General features: G+C 37.8%; 2 protein-coding genes across 3 annotated transcripts; both read left to right on the top strand.

Moving 5' to 3' along the window:
* Positions 1-8,959: 8,959 nt before the first annotated feature.
* On the top strand, positions 8,960-22,883 carry LOC139121691 (CUB domain-containing protein 2-like). 2 transcript variants are annotated; one of them, XM_070686775.1, is made up of 12 exons: positions 8,960-9,096; positions 12,524-12,538; positions 13,304-13,657; positions 14,321-14,437; positions 15,124-15,474; positions 17,232-17,348; positions 17,626-17,979; positions 18,712-18,825; positions 20,832-21,181; positions 21,652-21,996; positions 22,396-22,444; positions 22,731-22,883. In XM_070686775.1, exons 1-9 carry the CDS (start codon positions 9,036-9,038, stop codon positions 21,119-21,121), a joined length of 1,773 nt encoding a protein of 590 aa, XP_070542876.1. In that variant the 5' UTR covers positions 8,960-9,035; the 3' UTR covers positions 21,122-21,181; positions 21,652-21,996; positions 22,396-22,444; positions 22,731-22,883. The 2 variants fall into 2 exon arrangements, with proteins under 2 accessions (XP_070542876.1, XP_070542877.1); XM_070686776.1 differs by having other exon boundaries at positions 22,396-22,452.
* LOC139122243 (bone morphogenetic protein 1 homolog) lies at positions 21,585-22,001 on the top strand. Its single transcript, XM_070687671.1, has one exon. The coding sequence runs from the start codon at positions 21,585-21,587 to the stop codon at positions 21,999-22,001; it is 417 nt and encodes a 138-aa protein (XP_070543772.1).
* Positions 22,884-23,440: the final 557 nt, after the last annotated feature.

Raw genomic sequence — 23,440 nt, 5'->3', positions numbered from 1 at the left:
AGATTAAAAAGGTCAAGTTCAGGAAAAACGACAAAATAGCTTGCTTTCATGATGAAGTGTAAATTTGTTCATTGTCTCGTTATTTTTAAAGAGAGGCATATATTTGCGCATGCGGGGAGAGGGGAATTGTACGATTTACAAGAAAGGCCCGGCCTTTCATATTTTATTCTACTCATGATTCCAGGTTCCTTACTAACGCCAGTTGATTATTCAAAGTCATTCCCATTTTCTGCATAATTCGAAATTATTAAATCCCGCCATAAACGCCAGCAATAAATATTCAATATTAGAGAAATGAAAAACTTCATTACCTCGCTACCATCACTATCGAACCGTGGCATATGAAGTACGTACTTTGAGATAACTATTTATGTTATATTGATGTTATATCCAACCTAGTCGGCTATCAAAAATCGCCTCAATTTTCGTTGACTGTCACTGCCACGGGGTTTTCAGATATGTCATTCCGCAAATTATCTCATTCGGGAAACTTCCGAGATATCTACTTCGAAGCTGATAGCCTGCCATTTAAAAGCACGCTGTGTGTATTTCACATAGGGTTCATTATTTAAAATGGTGTGGTATCGGTACATTAAGGTCTTTCCCAGGGAACATTTTTTGGTAAAACTTGGAAAAACATGCAGTGTGACCAGAAAACTGTTTTGATGTATAGTCATAATCAAACTCTGTGCCCTAAAGCTATCGTACTTTTTTGAGATCCATTTGAGTGCGCTTATTTTGATCTTGCTGAGCCGTTTCTCTACCTCGGGAAAGTAGTTATGGTAAACTCAATCAAGAGTTTGATTTACACAGGATGCGCCGAGCCAACGAAAAATATTCTGGAGCAGCAAAATCGTACAGCTGGTCTACAGCTTGTGTGGGCTTAAAATTGGAAAATGCAGAGAAAGATACAGTTTTCGCAATCTCGTTTTATGAGAAATGCAAATGAGTTAACAAAAAGAATGGAAGCAGTTTCAAAATTCAAACATCATTCTGCACATTTTAGATCTTACCAAAATTATTCAAATTTTTTTTTGATTTTCATTATGATAATGGCCTGCCAATAGTTGAAGTTATTTGTGTAAAGTTTGAGTAATCACCCCAGAGAATGATTCGAGGAGTTAGAAACGTTGTATTATCGGTGTTTGGCACGAGAGACGAGTGGAAGCAAAGCGGTGACAATGAAGTGAAATGATTCACTAGGGACCTCTAGCTGTGTATTGTATCACTAACCCTAGCGACTCCCTATGTTACTAGTGATTAATGTGAAATGCTGTGTGCACCAATCTTCGCTTTGCCAGGTGTTTATTGTGTCAATTTTTATTTTCCGTGAATGAATGGCTAAGCGACTGTTCCTCACACTGACTCGTGTAACATCTTGAGTTAGATTGATTAATCGATTGATCGATCGATTGATCGATTACATCTCTCAGTGTAGCTTTTGTGCAAGTTAACGATATCAAGCTGTATTTAACCGTAGCGTTGCTGGCAGGTGACAAAATTTCCTTCAGCAGGAGTGCAATTCATGTTAGCGTTTGATGACGCGACCGGAATTGCTGTGTGCTCCGAGCGACCCAATCAACAGGTCGCCCACACAACAGCCAGGTCGGTTTTTCCAAGCGACGTGCCGTAAAATTGCGAATATACTGTTCGCCGAAAATGATCTTGGCTAGTTGGACTGTCTATCGAGTTGCTAATATAGTTTATAACGCGTACCGAAACGCCTCAGACGATGATGCCATTGGACTTTGGCCATGACCGTGAGACTTTGTAGCTAATGCGTTCATTTCCAACCTAACTATATTTTCTAATTGCTCCATAAAATGTTACTTCAGAGGGTGATAAAGTGGTCCCAATTAAAAAGTGTCTGGCGTCGAATCCGTTTTTGAACGAAATGTGCTTCTCACTTTTATGTGATGGACGACGTGTCTTTTCTCCAACGCAAACATCTGTCATTGCATGCGCACTGAGACGTTGAGAGTAGATACCATCATTCAACCTTAAACAGCGTGTCAGCACCAAAGACAGTATTCAGTCACACAAGTATACTTCACTTCAGAGGCTTTTGAGTCCTATCATCTAAATAATAGTTTAGGGAAATGCTTTTATATGCGAACGTTGTATTGCGTTCGATAACAAGCGTTACACAATGCTTTTTAACTGGTCAGTAGATGTAACTCTTGATGATTTTTTTGCATGTCAATTGCACAATTGCAAGTTCTTGTTCTATTTCCCAAAGCTTATTGGTGCACTTAATATTTAGCTTGTCAACACAGTGTCTATACGTGTATAATACACTGTTATTATTTACACTTGAATTCTAGTCCAGAATTCACTTATCAATAATAACGGTAGCAATGCAGTTGACACATAAACAGACTATAGGTTTGCAGCGGAATACTGTCTCAACATGCTTTGGGAAGAAGAACGAGAAACGTAAGTTGACTTTAAAAAAGAGAATAAGAAAAGAATTATCAAAAGTTACAGTTACTGGTCCTTTAAGGCAAACTGCTGTGTTGTTATTATTTAATATGGCGGGGTTTTTTCATATTTGTTTCAGGGCAAACAGCTGGTGTGGACACTGCAAGATTCTCTTATATCATTTGAATTTATTATCTTATTGGATGTGCCCTGTTTGACTGTGGCAATCAACAACGCATGCATACACTGTCTGACCCGTGAAGTGGTAGACAAGAGTCTAGTGCAAAGGCGATCATGACTCTTCTCAGTCCAAGATGACTTCAAGAAAGTGTCCGGTGTTGTTAGCATTCTCCAGAAGGTTCAGAATGGTATACTGTTAATGTTCTCCCGCACCAGTCTGTACCGGAAACATAAAAGTGTAACACCTGTTAACATAAAACTCTGACAGCGCTACCTCGTATTAAAATATCCAGATGACGAGATTGTTCATGGGGTGAAAATTGGCATGATAGAAATTTATATCGATAAGATAACGTCTTTCATGACAAGCATGTAATATCATTTAACAGTGCAAACAAGTACACACACAATCATCAATAGTTATAGTAACCATCGACCATCGTCGTATCACATCCGAGGCCTGAAAAGAAAATAGGGTGTCTGCCGCTCTTTTTGCAAATCATTACAAATGTGATTTTTTCGGTGGATACAGCGGCCATTGCTAGACAATAATTTCCTATGCTTTGCTTTGCTTTGATATGTACATTTAAGTGTTCGACATTTTGCTTCTCAGCTAGGCCCGGGATCAGAAAACGCAGCAATCATTAAAGAAATCTGGGCTTAAAAGCGGCGTCCCTCCCTAACCTTCTTATTGTCAACTTTTCAGCCCATGCATTTGCTTCGTGTTTGCACGTGTTCATAGTTAGGTTCAGTCATGTTGAAAGCATGATGCGTCTTATCTCATTTGAACATTTGAACAGGTTTTGTAATTCAGGGCCATAGTTCACAACTGTGTATATTGAATTTGAGCGGACGTCAGAAGCAGACGCAGATTTCAGTTATATTTCTTTTTCACTGATCAGAAAGTTGAACTTGATGTAGCATACTTACCAGAACTCACTTGAATATTCAGTGATCATTATAATGAGACTATATTTGAAAACTATCCGCACAAAAGTTAATGGGGAGGTCAGGGGGTAGAGTGGTCGTAGCCAATTTTAGTTGTGCTGAGAATTTGATGCCGATTATTATATCATTTGTATACTTAACGAATTATTGTCATTAGCCCTTATATATAATTATTTTGGACTTCAACAGTCCCTTTATCATTGCTTCAGCTGTGATGATGTTTACTGGAAGTGGCATGAATCCATGATAAATTGCGTCCACCCCTTCTGATGTCGTGATTCTTGATATATCATATTCTAAAACTCTTATTTTGACATTTTCGATTTGAAATTTCGATGATCTAAGTCGTGACAATGTCCCAGTCCTCAAATGTTCACAGTGAATAAAACAGAAGGCAGATGCAAGACATCCTTCTTTTTATATATTTATATCAATACAACGGCACCAGACTTTAAATTAAATAAGTCAAAACTCGTTTTAGCATGACCAATCGCGTCCGGATTGCACGACAGATTGGCATGCCTATAAGGATTGTATTTACATATTACATGAAATACTCATCTATATATCATGGTTGATAGCGATAAGGTTATTCTATATAAATTAGCGATCCCTAGCTTGATTTTCGCTGACAGTTTGATATGTGTGGTACGAAATGTAAAGTAAAATCTATATTTACATGTAACGAATTGAGAGGAATTAGACCATGGTAATAACTTCACTGCTTTTTACAGGAATTCAGAGGTTTTTTGACCACAGGGAAGTTGAGAAGTACCGGCAATTTTTTGAGTGAGCAATATAGTTAATATTATTTCACTGTCTTCGTAGAGAAATCGTTGTAATGAGCATATAGGGAATAAATTACTTCACGTCTTCTCGTTAATTACACAGCACCCTAGGGCACGTTCCGGTATATCATATATTTTAAGAAATATGCACTTTTGTCTATGCACACTTTTCTGAAAAACGGCAAATGACTTAGATAGTAACTAGGTAATGTCATACTGTTTACTTTTCGAGATGGCATGAACTCGTTTCTACCCATATCAACTGCCTCAACAGAAATTAATCGGCCACACTACAAGTTTTGTCGTCTCTCACAAAACGTTAGTGGTATAACTAGAATTCTCTTCATCAAACGTTGCATCTGAGAAACTTCCCGATGATGATGATGACAATCATAATCATCATCATCATCATCATCATCATCATCATCATCATTATCATCATCAACATCATCGGCATCATCATCATCATCATCATCATCATCATCATCATGAAAACTCTCCGATGATGATGATGGTGGTGATGATGATGATGATGATGATGATGATCATCATCATCATCATCATCATCAACAACAACAACAACAACAACAACAACAACATCATCAACAACAACAACAACAACAACAACAACAACAACAACAACAACAACAACATAATACGGATACAGAATAAGCACTTTGTGTTTGCTTGACATTTCCCTGCAGGTAAAGGATCGTGTTTAGATGCCTGTGGTACGTACAGTTTCCAGTTTCAATGCAGCTGCTACCGTAATTGTATCTACGATTCCCCGATCATTATGAACTATGCGCAGGTGAGCGAGAGTCGCCTTTCAAACATCTTATAGGAAAAACATATAATTCCTTTTGAAGAATTCATTTTTGTTTTCTAATAAATTTTCTGATAAATAAATGTAAATTTTGCAAAATGACCAGCATGACAAGACAGAAAATGGACATACTGTACAATGACGTGAGTGTACACATGTGGTATGCTCATCGTACAATTACACAGTGTAGTAGACACCAATTTTCAATTTGTTCTTGTACTACACTCTTTGGTCCAACAACATCAAGTGACCGAGAAATTGAGGGAAAACGAACCTCAGGGACAGATATTCGGACTCTCTCGACCTCTTTACAAACATTTTCGCTTTGGGGGCTCATTTTGAAGGTCATAGAGTAAATAAAGTTTTAACTGGCCTAGTTTTGTGAAAATCGATAATATTATTTTCCTAATACTGTTAACATAGGGATAGCGTCCATTTTGAATTTTTAGTGTTGATAAATATTGGGTATTTTGTTGCTGTAGTCATAGAACCTCGAGGGTCTATGCTGTAGTACCATACTTTTCATATATAGTATACATTCTTGACTTCAAAAGAAAATGGTTTACAGTTCAAAGTTTCTTACGAAAAGTTTGAGCAAAAGTTTAGTCTTTCAATTTCGAGTCGCGCACTATGACTGATTGCCTCTATTATGTGTCATATGGCATGGTTTGGCCAATTGAAGTTTCTCAACATCGAGCATAGTACTATAGTGTCATTTTTTGACACATCCAATATTCGAGAAACATCAACAAATTTCAGGAAATGTTTAAACGTCCTAATTATTCTTTGAGAAAATGTCATCCGTATCAAGTCACGGTACAATCTCGACAAGGTCATGCTTGCAAGTTCTTCATGCCGTGGTGTATGTAACTCCCACAACTCAGAAAATCAGTGCAGTTATTACGACGACTGTTGATACTTTGGGATTGTTGTCCAGGAAACTTGCTGAAGTAGGTTCATATGTATGATAATTGCGTTGACAGGTTTGAAGCTGTGATCTTTATGCTGCGCGACAAGAAGACAGAAGACTGGTCATTTAGAGGTACATATTGTTAATATTTTCGCTATTAGCACAATGCTCTCTTGGTATACGTGAGCCTGAGGCAGAATAAAAAAATAAGAAACTATCGAAAATCGTGACATTTTGTCGAAGACTTGAACTGAAATGTCAAGTCTTGATATGTGGCGCAGGTCAACGGCCCAAAGGTACACCGACCATGTAAACAGTAGGGTGAACGCCTGCATAAATGGCGTGTGCGCAGTTGGCATACTGTGTATGTATATTCATTCGTAAACGTTTCGCAAATGTCGAATGCATTGTACTTTTCCAATACTCCCCAATGCAAACGGCGCACAGCGAATCATAACACCATGAACTCTTCTTTTAAAGGATGTTATTGCGCATGTCACGTGGGTAAATGTTCCACATCCGATTTCATTTCCGATGTCGCGTGAAGTTGTATTCAATTATAGGGAGGAGAAAGTCAATTATATAATGCAGACTACTTTGTAAAATCGACCTTTCAACCCAACTCGACTAGCACATTTTATTCAAAAGGAAATTGTTCTTTTTATCCTGCAGGAACAACAATGAACAACTCCAGGGGCTGTTGAGAACAACTGAATGAAATGATATGGTCTTGAAGATTTTCAGTGAATCAGAGCCCTAGGTAATTTTTTTTCGCGCAGTAAACATGATTTTCTGAAAAATTTAACATATGGTTCTCATTTCCTTTAATTTGTCTAAATTGCAGCTAAGTGATTATTTCCTGGTGATGCTTCAAAGACGAGTTCAGGGTCGGATTTCAATGTCAAACAAATCCACTTACCTTTATTTGTTAGTTTTGTTCTGCAAATTTTCTGAGCAAGGTCGGAGGTCTTCGACACGTCTTAGGCCGCCTGCATTGTGAAAGGATGTCCCTTCTGCAGAGTTCAGGCTTCAAAGAGTCCAAAACCAAACAGACATTTCATATTTAAACGATGTGACGTCACATAAAATATGAAATTTACAATTCTTTGAAACACGAATGACGCAATCTAAAACGGCCAAGTAGGTTTACAGGATAGCGTGTCCAAGACGTTAATCCTGTCCAACACAATTATTTGAACACAGGGGTGTTGACAAGAACACATAATTTTCCAAAAGTTGGAAATCTCTAAATATCTCGCTATGTTTTTTACTAATTGGTTTACAATACAAGTACGTTAGCAGTCTGATCCGACCAGCTACTACAAATAGCTTCACCATAGTCGAATCAACTCCAGTTCATACCTACTCCCAGGATTGGTAGTGCACATGCAGTAAATCATGTTGTGATCAACTTCAATCTAATTGAGTGATAAGTACACTCTTTGCTTTTACATTTAATCCATCCTCTCTCTCCCCGCCGACCCCCACGGTCGTCGAAGCTCCTGACCGGGTCAAAGGAGAGTCTCGTCACGTTGTTTGGTCCCAAACTCCCTTACAGCGTACGAGCTGTTGTATTGTTAGACATATTTTTATCAAAAATGAGGTGGCTTGTAGGTAAGATAAACGTTCAAATGTGTAAGCAAATATGTCTACGTCCAAATGTCTCAAGCCTCTTTCTTCACGGTTTTGAAGAAGCGATGTGTATACCTGAGGAACGGTTTGTACATCTTTGAATTTTGACAATTCGTACCTTGTTCCAAGACGCAACACAATTTCGAGACTCTTATATTTTGTTGTGGACATCTCCATTTTAAGGACTCGACTTTTAAAAGCAAATCACGTGACTGGTAAATATCCGGGTATTAGTGTCATGTTTCTATCTTTTCTCCTGTTGGTATGATGCCTCATTCAAACTTCCTGAAACATGACATCAGCCTGACCACACAGATGTTATTTTCATGTCGGAGGATATACCGCCAATATCTGTCGCTTTCTGCTGAAATGGGTGCCCATCTAACTTCACTTCCTAATGTCCGAATACAACAGATATTAAGCTAACCAGTATAGGTATCATTTGAATGAAATTCTAGGTTAGATAAAACACATAATATGTATGGGTGGCGTCCAGCTGACACTGTTGTGTATAAAACAGCCCACGACATGCATACCGTCTATGATAAAAACATCTTACGGGGAGCGTGGCATTTTACACCTGGTCGCTGAGTGTAAACCTAAAAGAAAACTCTGATAAGCACTTCACAAAAGCTTACTAGAAAAAGAAGGGTTACTGATTCCAGGCAATGAAGATCTTTATAATAAATTTGAGCCTTTTTTACAATAGCACTGGCAAGCGGTTGTGTGTATAGCTTTTGCAACCATCTTTGTCGTAAGAAGGATATTGACATTTTGGCAAAGTTTGCCTGATGATTGATTTTGTAGATAACTGAGGCCTGACCTGTAATACCTATTTATTTATGTATGTACTCTCTTACTTTAAATCTTATAAGACTTTATTTTCCACATCTCATTACGAATATTTCTCTTTCACGCACATACACATATTTGATACATAAAATAACAAGTAATGAGTATATAATATCTTATACACTGTTTTATGAGTGATGCCATCTCCATGATATTCGTTCAACATCAGACTAAAATCGTCCCTTATAAACTGTATCGAATGACTGAATATTGTTAGATAAAACCGGTTAGCACAGAAGATAAAACAAGAATGTACTCATGCGTTTAAAACTGATATCCGACGCCTAACTTGTGCATTCTTGTTTCTTATCATTGGGAATTGAGACGGTGTCACCATATGTCCCAAACTTACTTCAGGCACAAACAGCTTGCCCAGTTTACTTTTTGATGTTACCCGATAGTGTCAAATATTACCATCAGAGACAGGTTGGCACCAGCTATTTTTCAAGCTGTCCGCGACTGAACCGGACGATTCAAAATGTCCTTCTCCTTATCTTTGCTGATTGTCTTGGCGGCAGCGTATGCGGCACAAGTCGATGGTAGGTAACGAACGATGATGATGGCGCATATTTGTCTGTTTGTCTCCTTTCGCTGGATTCGTCGATGAGAGACGACGCTTTCAACAAAAGCTCATTGCCAGTACGTGCACGCTTAAGGTCAAAAGAATGGCAATATTGGTGGGATACAGTCACTCATGTGTTACAAATGTAATGATACCTATATGCTTAATCGTAGGAATTTTCTGGATGGTACCGGACACATTTCTTGACCTACATCGGCAATTACATTCTTCTCAATTACTCTTGAATCACGAACTTCCATGGCGACGCGGGTTAAACGAAATGACGCCATGTTTATTGTAAATTGGTTGTGGTTCCGTTAATCCTTCTTTTGCAAATTCAACGGTACTTTTTACCGAACTACTGAACACAAACAAAGAGAAGTTGTAGGTATATTGTAAACATTTTGATTGGTCGATCTAAAACTAGCACCCTTTATGGTGACGGTTAACCACTTGCATTAAATACATTTATTCGACATTATGGTTATCATGGGCACTACTCGATCAATTTAGAGGAATTGTGGCTAGAGAACCTGTAAATACAGCATTTTCGTGGTAGTCTGAAGATGAACTTAACTACAGAGGGAGGATTTGAAATTTGACGACCAGTACTCCCCCATCTCTGACTTGAAATATCCTGGCAGCCCGAAAGAAGCTACATTTGCGTCATCAAGCATAATTTCGGGTCAAAATGAGATTCTTCAAAAAGTTCTGCTTACTCAACCATCCCCCACGTTTGTTTGCTTTATTTGACAAAGAACACCGTGGTTTTGTAGCCTACCTCTATCTGCACATATTCGAGAGCCGTTTGTATATGAACGTTTTTAGAAATACGTGCCTAAGGAAACTAACAATATTTCGGTTTTTATCAGCCAGTTCTTCGAATGTATAAATGTGTGGTAGTTTTACGAGCCACATAAAATAATTTATTTTTATTCTGTCAATATTAAGATAGAATCACTATTTGCTTTCATTGATTTCTCGTCTTCAGATTTCTAACAGCAACTTCGCAACTGTTATAAAATGTATAACAGTATTCTTCATTTTGTCCGTCTCCATTTCAAACGTTTTATTTGCCTCGGATGACGTACGAGAGGTCAAGTGATGGCGCTGTGCATCCAAACTCATGTCAACTACTGTTGCGATAAAGGTGTAATAATCAGCGAACCAGATGTCATATGGGTTTATATTGCCTTCTGTAATCTACAGGAAATATTTCAGACTTAATAACTTTATGGCGGATGTGTTTGACTCATAAATGGCCACATTAATAACTGTTTCATTAGTTTCGGTATTTATTACTCAAGAGATGCAAGCAAGTTTATAAAACTTCGTCACAAATTCGCCTTGGGACAAGCCTTGATAAAATATCGGAATATAATTAAGCCAAACAAATAGCCGTGAAGACTGTTGCAGTCGGGTATTGTTAGAATTAAGCTAGAATAAGATTCGTTTGAAATTGTTCAGAAGGGAGTTTTAAAAAAAAAAAAACGGTAAAAAGCGTACATAAAAATAAACAACATTTTCACAGTTCTCTGTGAGATGCTTGATGATTTTGAAACATATCTGTGGAACCTGAGTTACTACTCCGCTTTAACCTAGTCCGCAGACTATCAAGCAAATTCTGACAAAGACCTGACATATGACCAGAACTACACTAGCTTGGTGTACTGGTGACCATAGCGAAACAAATATACAGGCAACATATCATAACACTGATAGATTAAAGCTGCAAGCAGCATTGGCGGGGCCCAAGCAGTTAACATTGTTTCAAAATCTTGCACTGATGATATTATGTGCAAAATTTGAGCTTGGAAAAGTCTTTTGTATCTTTTACCAAAAGAAGGATTTTGAACATCATCTCATAGTTACTGTAGATTTCATTGGTAAGCATATATTTTATGCAAAATCAAATATGGCGGCCAAACTACTTGACCGATAGAAATGTTTCTTGCAAACTTGAAGAGATCACTCTAAGGATGACATGAGTAAAATTTCACTTCAATCGGTGTTTTAGTTCTGGAGAATAAGATTTTTAAAGATTAAATCGGAATTTTTCAAAAATCCAATATGGCGGCCAAATTCCGTGACCGATCCAAATGTCTTTTAAAAACTTGAAAGCGATCACTCTAAGGATGACATGAGTAAAATTTCAGCTCAATCGGTGTTTTAGTTCTGGAGAGGAAGATTTTTTAAGATTAAATTGTATTTTTCGAAAATCCAAAATGGCGACCAAATCACGTGACCGATCAAAATGTCGTTTGCAAACTTGAAAAGGATCACTCTAAGGATGACATGAGTAAAATTTCAGTTCAATCTGTGTTTTAGTTCTGGAGAAGAAGATTTTTGAATATTAAATTGGTATTTTCTGAAAATCCAATATGGCGGCCAAGTCACATGACCGATCAAAATGTCTTTTGCAAACTTTAAAGAGATCACTCTACGGATGACATGAGTAAAATTTCAGCTCAATCGGCGTGTTAGTGAAGAAGATTAGTGAAGAAGATTTTTGAAGATTAAATTGGTATTTTTTGAAAATCCAATATGGCGGCCAAATCACTGGAGCGATCCAAATGTCTTTTAAAAACTTTAAAGAGATCACACTTGGGATGACATGAGTAAATTTTCAGCTCAATCAGTGTGTTGGTTCTGAAGAAGAAGATTTTTAAAGATTAAATTGGTATTTTTAGAAAATCTAATATGGCGGCCAAAGTCACGTGACCGCACGCGATTTTATTTGCAAATTCTAAAGACCTTAGATCGGGTTTGCTATATGAAAAAATTCAAATTGACCAGACCCCTGAATCACCAGAAGAAGCCGTTTTTATGTTTTTGGAAAATCCAATATGGCCGCCAGGTCACGTGACCAATCGAAATTTGTATACCCAGGCGCATGAGATCTCATAGGTACCTATTAGCCATGCAAATTTTAGAACTTTGTGGTAAGCGGTGTTTGAGTTTCAGGTCGACAAAAAAAGAGCAGAAGAACCAGAAGAAGAAAGTTGAACTCCTGTAAAATCAATAGGGGCCCAGCCCATAGGCTTGGGCCCCTAAATATTGTTTCAGTACTGACTACAGAGACATCAGTGGCCAACAAGCACATGTCTTCCTTAGCCCTTTATTCTAATTTAGTGCCTTGCTCTCAACGAGTCCTTATATATCAGAATACATGCAAACTTAATGCTGATGGTTGGTGCTTTGCTGACAAGCAACAGGTGCCCCTCTAAATATATGTAGATCAGAATCAGATACCAGTTATAATATGCATATGTTTACCCAGAGATAATTATTCGATAAAACCAAACATTTACGAACTACGTCATCAGACTTTTCGCAAACTTATTCGCCAAAAAAATGTTCCATGACAATGTTTTAATACGAGATGTGTTTTATCTTTTTTACAGGTCAAACAACACCCCGTAAGTACAGCATACATGTGTTTACATTCTTTGTTAATCTTCAGACAATCTCGTGACCCATTCTAGATGATACCATATTATTGATAGGCGCGGCCTTTCTGTTACCTCTCTCACATTATTTATTTTATTTATTTATTTATTCATTCATCACTTATTAATTTATTTTTAATTTATTTTTTTATTTATTTTATTTTATTTATTTATTTATATAATAATATATTTATTACTTATTTTTTGTTTTTATTATATTTATGTGTATGTGCGTGTATGTGTGCGTATTTCGTGACGGCAAACGTGCCCTAGAAGCATAGGCAATATAACACCAAATTTACTAGCCTTCCACAACGCATTACGAACGATATTTTCTACGAACGATATTTCCTACGACATGGCAAAGTAGTTTATTGAGCTACTACACAGTTTTGACTCTTATAAAACCAAAGTACCAATGCTGAAATGATTTAATAGATTTTGTAGAAAAGATTCCTCAAGGATGAGTGTCATATTTGCCGAACATTACAAACCTCTAGGATTGACACTTGCTAGAGTCGTTAGCTTGAAGTATGCATGTGTGGAGGGCGGGCAGATTGACCGATAGATGGATAGATTGGCACACTAACGGTTGACTAGTTGGACTATATGAATAGACCGCTGGAAACAGAGTTTTAAAACACACAGAGGGATAAATTGCTTGCAGGGACAGTGGATCAACTATTCCAAGGAATAATTAACGTATTTTATGATTCCTTTTTTTCGCAAAAAAAGTTCCAGTTAACTGTCGCGAGAGTGTGCAGATTCCGAAGGGAAGGTATGTCGATATCACCTCACCCAACTACCCAGAAAATTATCCGTACAATGCCGACTGCGAATGGATAATTTCAACGGAGAACAACACAAAGATTTACGTCGAGCACTTCGACTTCTTCACGGAAGCAGACTTCGATTTTTACTCGGCCGGCAACGGAAAGACCCCTAGCCAGAACTCGAGTGTTATTTGGCAATTCTCCGGTAGTTTTCCTCCGGAAGATTTCATGTCAACTGATATTACTGTCTGGATTACGTTCACGTCTGACCATATCATCAGTTATCGGGGATTCCACACAAGAGTCCATGACACAGGTAGTGCCATACTTTCTGTACATCTGTTTGGGGAATGGCGTACAGGTATTCTAGCGTGCCTATACTAACGATCCCGAGATTTTCGAGGGTTGTATCTTGCTATTTTTATTCATTTATTGTGGATAACTGTTCAACTCGTGGCTAACGTAATTTAATGGGCGACATAAAAATAGCGAACCGAAAACGAACAAATGTGAACAGGGCCGTGAAAATTTTACAACTCTGCCATGAAAGTCCTTCATACGATCATGTCATCGACTACCTACCTCCCAACACCACAGCTCGCGTGACAGCTCGGAGTCAAGACCGATGAATCTGGCCCGTTCAGTGACACTAGAGCAAGTTTAGCAAATTCGTAGACATAGAAGTTGGGTATTTCAGATTAATATACAGAAGCTTATTCTCTGTGACCACTATGCGCATACACCCTTCAGAGATATGATTTGAAGCAGATGAACAGTTGTGGAGAGGTCATTACCGCGAATGCCACGTTGGCAAATTTTCGAATTCTTTCTTCAGCAAGGTCTACTTCACAGTAATGGAATTTTGATTTTCGGGAAACTTAACGTCAGATCTTCTTCGAAATCATTACTTAAAGTCGTGTACGTTGTGATATTTAAACCAGTTTTCATCAAGTATCACTTTAAATTCGTTCGTTTGTAGGATTGAGCAGTTGCAGTAATCTCTGTGGCCTTGACAATCCAGCCCAGGGATGTAACTGTGAAAAGACCTGCGTGCTGACTGAAACGTGTTGCAGTGACTATTTTGAAGTGTGTGCTGGTAAGTAAAAGTTTTCGTCAGAGCCATCTAATGGAACTGAATTTGGCAAGTGTGCAACCCAAAGTCAAATTACACGGTGTGGCGTGCGTGGCAGCTACGAAAACGTCTTGCCCTGTGCATAAGATACATTCTAAGGTTTGTATCGCTTAATCAGTATATGAAGACCAGTGGTCATTCGCAAATTAATCAGTCACCGTCATCTCTGCAAATAGACTTCTTCGATCTAATTACAAAATTCTGCTTCACGTACCACGGAGTAACCGCAAAATCTATGGCAATCGTGATTTCTGACGCACTGCTCCCCTCACCTGGAAGAATGTCCCATCAGAAGTGCGCAAGTCACCCACTCTTGAGAAAAACATCAAAACTTTTCTGTTCAGTAGAGCATCACATACCTAACAGCCCTGACTCTGTTAAGCGCCATTTACACTAGTGCGTTTCGGAGTTTGGCGCAATAGAAATATGATTGATTGATTGATTGATTGATTGATTGATTGATTGATTGATTGATTGATTGATTGATTGATTGATTGATTGATTGATTGATTCATTCATTCATTCATTCATTCATTCATTGATTGATTGATTGATTGATTGATTGATTGATTGATTGATTGATTGATTGATTGATAGTGAAAGAGAAAAAGACGTCAGAAATTTGCTCACGATACGATTCTTTGTGGTAGGTGACTGCAATGAAGTCGTCACTGTTCCTGAGGGAGGTCAAGTGACGATAACCTCTCCAAACTATCCCGAAAATTATCCCGACGACGCCTTGTGTCAATGGATTGTTTCATCCGAGAGACGTTCCATAATGCAAGTCAGATTTACCGAGTTTTACACCCAGCCAGGTAAAGATTTCTTTTTCGCCGGCAACGGAGACGATCCCTCGGAGGAAAATAGCGTCATCTGGATGCACTCGGGTTTTGTCGCCCCACCAGATTTCCTGTCCTCCGATTCAACTGTGTGGATGAGATTCAGTTCAGACTATGCCGGGACGGAGAAAGGTTTCCATGTTGAAGTGGAGGACATGTACGGTAAGAAAGTATAGTTTACCTACTTTATAGTATGGAAAAATACAAACAAAGTTTTGCAAAAGTTTATATCAAAATGCTACTTCAATATTGTCAGTCGATCGGCAGGCCATTTGAAGAGCAACAGTGAGACGAACAGACCTACATATCATGACGTCGATTGTTAAGTTGTGAAAATGCAAATTTCGAGGTTATCAGTCAGGGTTAACATCGTTCTCGAGAGATCTCGCTATCTAACTTTGATAATTTTGATCTTTGACAATGATTTGTTTCACCAGAAAGAATGTGCATTACATTACTGGTGGGTACCAGGGAAGTAGTTCTAGTGGAACTAATCAAGTCCCTAGCCCTGAAGTCATTGAGATCATGAAATCAAAGTGATATAGTTAGCCCTATTTTTCAATAAGTATATTTTACATTTCAACAGCGAAGTTAAATTACATAAAAAGAAACAAAAATACAGAGATTTCACTATTCTGTGTTCCAAAGAATTTTTTTTTTAAGTTAAGTTTTAATATCTTGATTGACTGTACAGATTTTTTCTTCATTGGAATTTCGTTCCAATGCTTAGCAGGAAGGAAATATATATTATTGAGTTAATATTAAATTCACCTATGGAATAAGAAAATTGTCGCCAGTAGCTATATGCGTGTTTCATATGAATGTGACACTGAAATTCCAATGAAGAAAAAATCTGTATGAGCTGGCTCTCGAAATAAATAAATAAATAAAATAAAAAATAAATTGATGTAGCTTAATGATCTGCTGAATGGCCATAATGACCAGTTTTTAAGTCGAAAGCAAATACACAGGTCTTAAACTTACAAAATTTACAAACATTCAGAATGCTAAGTTGCTGAATTAATGTGTAATGTGACATGATTGTTTTGAGGGTCAAACATTTTTCCATCTTTTAACGTTATCCAAGAGTTTTGTGTTTAATTGGCATAATGCTCGTTTGTTGAACAACCATCTTCGAATCAATAGAATTCGATTCGGCTTTCTGTATTACTTGTATCTAATTATTAATTTTCACCTTTTGGCCTTCCTGGGAAAGTGCTGCACCAAAACTGTCTAGTGCACTGGTGAAAGTGACATTCCAGGAGTGAATGTCGTAGACACGCCTATTTTTGCCGTATATATGGATATATGCAAATTTGCGGCGATCGCTCTGCTTCAGTCACGTGTATACGACGATGTGTCAAATGTAGTGGTATTAACTGAAAAATTGAGGCAAGAAAAACATTCTTTTGCGAATCGAAATTATATGCCGATAACACTATGTACCGATAAAACTGGTATTGCAAATGGAAAGATCGCCAGATTAAGAAGAGACCATCAAAGTACTTTTTCCGTGTCCGTTGAGAATAGTTCATTTCAGTCATCATCCCTTGTGACCTTTACAACCCGGCATTACTCCTATGTTTGAGTTTTATAAGTTGCTTTCGAATTTTTGATGCCCAACGGAATCATCCACAGTGGAATTATCTAGTTTAAAGCAAAGAGTAATATCATAGACAGTCTATGATATTACTCTGTGTTTAAAGCAATGACAACAAGTATCGCATGCTGTTCAATGTTGAATGCTGGAGAGAATGTTTTTAATATCTCGTGAAATTGAATTGCCTCTGTTGTGTTATCAAGATATTTTTTCTCCCATCTTAAGTTTAACATAAGCAAATTCCCTTGTACATCGAATAAATCATCTTGTTTTACTGGTGAAGACTTCACTTGTTTGTTTGTTGTTTGTTTTCTCTCAGGGAAAGGTTCTTGCTTGGACGCATGTGATACATTCGACACGCAATTCCAGTGTAGCTGTCAGCGAGACTGTGTCTTTGATGCCAACTGTTGTCCCGATTACTTTGAGCTCTGTGCGGGTAAGACTATTTTAACATCCAAACGAATTGGGATTTCTGACGGAAATTTTGTGCTGTCCAGCATTTATTTTCTACCGATATTAGAGGTGTGCGATATGTTTGCAGTTTTATTTTGAATGCTCACATGCATGGTGTTTTGTTTCCTATCGTTGTTCGTTGATCTTTCCGTTTAACGTTTCCAGATGAAGTTGATTTTATATAGGTATTCGTATTCTTTCGGGTAACAGTGTATCGGTTCCCAGATATTGGTTATTTATAAGCTTTTGTATTTTCTCAGGTAACTGCATAGAAACTTTGTACGTCAATTCTGAGGAAAAGATCGACGTCTATTCTCCCAACTATCCCGCTAACTACCCGAACAACGCCCGTTGCGAGTATATCATTTACAGCAACGGCTCAACCAGCCAGCTGTTGGTCGATTTCGTGGACTTTTCGACTGAGCTCAACTACGACCACTTCTTCGCCGGCTACGGTGACCAGCCGAATGTGAACGCTACGACGGAGATCTGGGCTCACTCAGGGTCATCTTTGCCGCCAAGCTATTCAACCTCCTACGAGTCCGTCTGGTTTAGGTTATTCACAGACAGCAGTGGAACAGACCGTGGGTTTCATGCAACTGTTGAAAGCTTAGGCGAGTTTATGCTCGATTATTTCCTTTATGAACCCAACACCCCCCCCCCCCGATATTGGTACATTCCTATTGTTTCCACTTGAGTTCAATAGTGGACCAATATACAGAAAATAGGGTATGAAAGGGTCGAGAGTTGTCCATTGTGCGGGCAATAAGATTCAATAACCACAAAGCTATACAAAGCCATGCACGCCTTTACATGCCCACAGGTGTCGATTCTTCCCTGGAAATTTCCAAAATGAGATACAGCCGCAAGTGGAGGCGAAATATCATAAACATCTTTATTTTTGAACTTCAATGAAACTAATTATTTGCTTTCATTACTGCTTATAAAGTTAATACTCTTTAAATGCGATATATGAGGCATGTGATTGTGTACGAAGAGAAATTATTATGAGCGCGAGCGAGCGAGCGAGAGAGAGAGAGAGAGAGAGAGAGAGAGAGAGAGAGAGAGAGAGAGAGAGAGAGATTTTGTAACACGATTGGAACTAATTTGGGATAATTGGATTGTGAAGTAATGTCTTTAAAATCTGCAAAGGTAAGCCCATCTGCTTTTCTTTTTACATTACACACTTGTTTTTATGAGTAAATTGTAATATTGAGACATTCAGCTGTAGGGCACCCAACGTTTTTGAGAAATTTGAAAAATGCGAAGATCCAATTATCCCAAATTAGATCCAGATCGTGTTTCATTGTAGACAATCATATTTATCCTAAGTCTGACTTCTGCAGGTGCCACGTGTCATGGAATGTGCGGCACCTTCAACTCAGCGTTTCAGTGTAGTTGTTACAACGACTGCGGTTACGACGGAAATTGTTGTCCAGACTTCGCCGAAGCCTGCGGAAGTAAGATCTTTGCATCACTGTCCTTATGGGTGTAAGCCTGCCCTTTAAATACATATATGTATAGGCATGCATATGCATACCTGCCTACCTACATACCGACCTACCTACCTGTCTACCTACCTACCTACACACTCACAAGTACAAACATACATACATACATACATACATACATACATACATACATACATACATACATACATACATACATACATACATACATACATACATACATACATACATACATACATACATACATACATACATACATACATACATACATACACATGCAGAGGTAACTCTGTTTTTACACGATTTAAAAGCGAATTGGCAAATGTCCAAAGTTTATCAGTTGGAGGGCAAAAACAGTGCAGTGGTACAGAAAGTAGTTAGTCTGGTACACTTTGTAACCTCCACAAATGTAATAATCACCACAAATGTAATATCAACCACAATTGTAATAAAATGCACCCATAAATGTAATATCGCCCATAAATGTAACAAAAATCAACCATAAATGTAATAAAAACACCAACCACAAATGTAATAAATGGTAACCGTAAATGTAATAAAAAAATCACCCATAAATGTAATACTTATCAACCATAAATGTAATAAATCTATTTTGTCGTTCCAATTGAGGAATTAGCCCTTAAATATTGATCTATGTAATAAGGAAGGCAACTCCACATATTATTCATATCTTAATTGTTTGCGTTTAGTGTGTTTTGCATATTTGAAAGTGTATTTTACGTTTCCCTGTTTTGTGTACAGAACTGATTGGTCATGGCGAGACACAACTGTCATCTGAACGTCAGTGCAGTCTCTACTCCAGAGTGGGGAAGACTGTATAACACTACGATCCTTTAACGCCGTTTTTTCGAAAATTGCCGTACTTTCTTAATCATCGTCAGTGCAGTCTCTACTCCAGAGTGGGGAAGACTGTATAACACTACGATCCTTTAACGCCGTTTTTTTCGAAAGATTCTAGGCTATGCTTTCTTAATCAATTGCATCAAATTCGTCTTCAGTGGATAAATTGTGTGGAATAATCGATAGATTGTCTGTATTCCTATGTTGTCCCACTTGAAGTTTGTTCCTTCACTAGGGATGCCAGGATGTCTAATTTTGTTCTACTGTGTTCAAGGTAGTGTTCGTATTGTTTTTTACTAGATTGAAATATATGTTCTCGTCAACATGTTTGTGTCGTAAGTTTCTGTCATAAGGTTTTATATTTCTCTGTTATTTGTTCTGAGTCATCTGTCATAAACTTTGTGTGGTATCACTGGTTGACGAGTTATTTTGACGCTTCCCTATTATGTAATTATCAGTGTCTAGAACTGCTGTTCTACTTCCATTATCTAACGGTTTGATCAGTACCTCGCCGTTTTCTGATAGCGTTCTCAAAGTATTCTATTCTGTGTTTCGGAGAGGAAACCTAGTTTCAGGAAAGTATGCAATAACATTACACTAGTCTTATTAAAGTTATTATTTACTCAGGGCATTGATAAACAAATGATCACATATGCAAGTTCAAGTTTATTACATTTATGGTTGAGTTTATTACATTTATGGTTAATTTGTTTATTACATTTGTGGTTGCCGGTTGTTACATTTATGGTTGACTATTTTATTACATTTGTGGTTGATTTTATTACAATTGTGGTTGATATTACATTTGTGGAGATTATTACATTTGTGGAGGTTACACACTTCAACTATTCTAAAAATAACCTTCACATGACGTGAAACTGCTGCGGTGAGAGGAGAATGTATAGTGAGAATACCGACCGGATAGTCGGCTTTTGGAACGGCATTTTCCCCAAGACTATCTTTTGGGGGATTTGACAAGCAACTCGTGTCTCACGTCCAAATTCTAAACACCTGCCCATATATATTAAGTAGCGATATCGAGCGATGTAGAAAACACGTGAAGGAACATTAAGTTGAGTTGTGCATTGCCTTCATTCATTCACAATGCTTTACCTTCTTTGTGTATTTTATCGCAGCCGAGGGATGTGTAGAAGATTTCATCCTCGAACAGGGAGGCAGCGTCATCATTACGTCACCCAATTACCCCGGCACTTACCCGAATGACGCGCTTTGCAGATGGACTGTCAACCCCCCGAAGGAACCGTTTTGTCCGTCACCTTTCAGGATTTCGAACTCGAAGGCTGCTGCGACTATTTCTCGACCGGGAATGGATTACAACCGAGTGAGGAAACCAGCGTTGTCTGGCGCCTTTCTGGAACCACGGCACCAGACGATTTCATGGCCGACAATCGCACCTTGTGGGTAACTTTCACATCAGACTTCAGCATTGTGTACAGGGGTTTCCACATGACGGTAACAGATTTAGGTAACGTTAAAGGGCTTGTTAAATTCTCTGCCCGTTTATTTGTATCAATTTTCCATTTGTCTTCCATCATAGACCCTACTCTAAGCATTACTATAGGACGAATGTTGTCATGGAAATGCCCAAGAACCTTGTACCCATTTAGATTAATGAAGGGCACACTTCACTGTACTTGGTGAAGGAAAGTGGTCTGATATAAGTTGAATGATCAATGCATTATACTCTTCAATTCGACTACGATATAATGCATACGTAGAAATGCCTGTCAACATTTAAAAACGTCAATTCACTCCATCAATCTAAGAATCCTCAATAGTGAGGTTGGCCGGTACGGCGTCATAATCATGCTAATCATATTTTAACTCACTTTTCTGTTATCAACGAAACAAATGAAAATTCCGAGAAGATGTGCATACTCAAACTCACTCATGTTTTCCGACTGATGCAACAGTATCCATTGCATCTTTTCCCAGTGTGCGGAGATACCCTGACCGTACCAACAGACGGAAAGATCACAGTCACCTCTCCAAACTACCCTGATGACTACCCCGATAACATGGACTGCGTGTGGTACATCAGCAGCGAAAGCGGCAACGCCATCCTTGCCGAGTATCAAAGCTTCAACTTGGAAGAATGCTGCGATTTCTACTCGGCGGGAAATGGTGCCGTTCCAGGAGAGGCCAGCAGCTTGATATGGCAACACTCTGGCACCTTACTACCTGCAGACTTCACTTCAACTGGTCCATCGATTTGGATGACCATGACATCGGACGCTTCCGTTTCAGCCCGTGGATTCCGTGTCATTCTTACCGACACTGGTTAGTATGCATATACCGTTAATTTTCACTCATAATTACATTGTCGTACGATTGAAGTCCATGTCACGCAAGTGCATAAAAGTCGATCTTTTTCCTTGTGTTTAGTTACAATTTACAAGGACATAGTTCTTGTCTACTGAAATTTTGTCAGTACTATGTGATTGTGTCTGGTCTAAAATAAACCACAATGAAATGTCCAATACAATGGCACATTTCAATCATATATATATATATATATATATATATATATATATATATATTATATATATATATATATATATATATATATATATATATATATATATATATATATATATATAAAACAATCACGGTTTACCTCTATCTCATCCAACTAACCATTCTGTCGTCTGCTATTTTTTGTTTCTTTTTTGCCTGTAGGAGTTAAAGGTTAACGAAGATTCGAAGATTCACGTTTGAAAGCGCGCAGGTAGTCAGGTATTTAGTTCGCTGGGACTATGATGGTAGCTAGCTGTTGTATGTGGGCATACAACTGAATACACAGCTTATGAATTTCCTGACAACCGACATTATGTCACAGTTGAACGTATATGACTGCATGCATTAATATAACGATCAAGTCCTTTGGTCAGCTCTTGTAAAGTCTTCTTCCTACTTACGAATCACTCCTTACGAATAAGTGTGTTACATAGTCATTGCCCACATTTGGACGAACGATTAAGTTCATTTCATTCACAGTTTTTCGTTTCTTTCAGGAACGCCGCAACAAGTGATCTTTACAAACTTTCAACCACGCTAGAAGCAAATCGCATCCCATAGCAGATGAATGAAAATATAAGAGATCAAATTAATCATTTGTGTCTTGTTGTGTCGAAATAAAAAAGAATAATAAAGAATAATAAAAATAATTGTAGTTTTGCATTTCCATTATATTCCGTTTACATTTCAAAGCGGGTTAGTTTTTCTGTAGAGATTTCGAAATGTAGGCCGGCCACAAATGTTTACAATATGACCAAATGTGCCTCAGTTGTTTAGAAAGGACAAGACTGTGTATGATTTCTGGTGAAAAATTTCGATGTAGTATTCACCTTAATTCTTTCTTACATTTGACCCAATTTGCAAATATTTCTACTATTCTCAGTCTTCTACAGAAGTTTTCTTATCAAAAGGTTGATCTGTACTATGCTTTCGCCAAAAATAACTATCGACTTGCTACAACTTGTAAGATATAAAAATTCGTGTGGTGCACCTATTATGTAATATATATATATATATATATATATATATATATATATATATATATATATATATATATATATATATATATATATATATATATATATATCCGCGTCTATTTAAGGGTAGTGTATCAGAAAAACGGATACAACCTGGCGGAATATTTTCATCTATCGACATAATCAGAAAGTTTGCAATTGAGATTGAGATTTAGAAAATAAGGACAGTG

This window comes from Ptychodera flava, chromosome 21, assembly GCF_041260155.1.
Source record: "Ptychodera flava strain L36383 chromosome 21, AS_Pfla_20210202, whole genome shotgun sequence".
Lineage (NCBI taxonomy): Eukaryota > Metazoa > Hemichordata > Enteropneusta > Ptychoderidae > Ptychodera > Ptychodera flava.
Note: the sequence above shows the minus strand (reverse complement) of the source record. Positions and strands in the feature narration are given on the sequence as shown.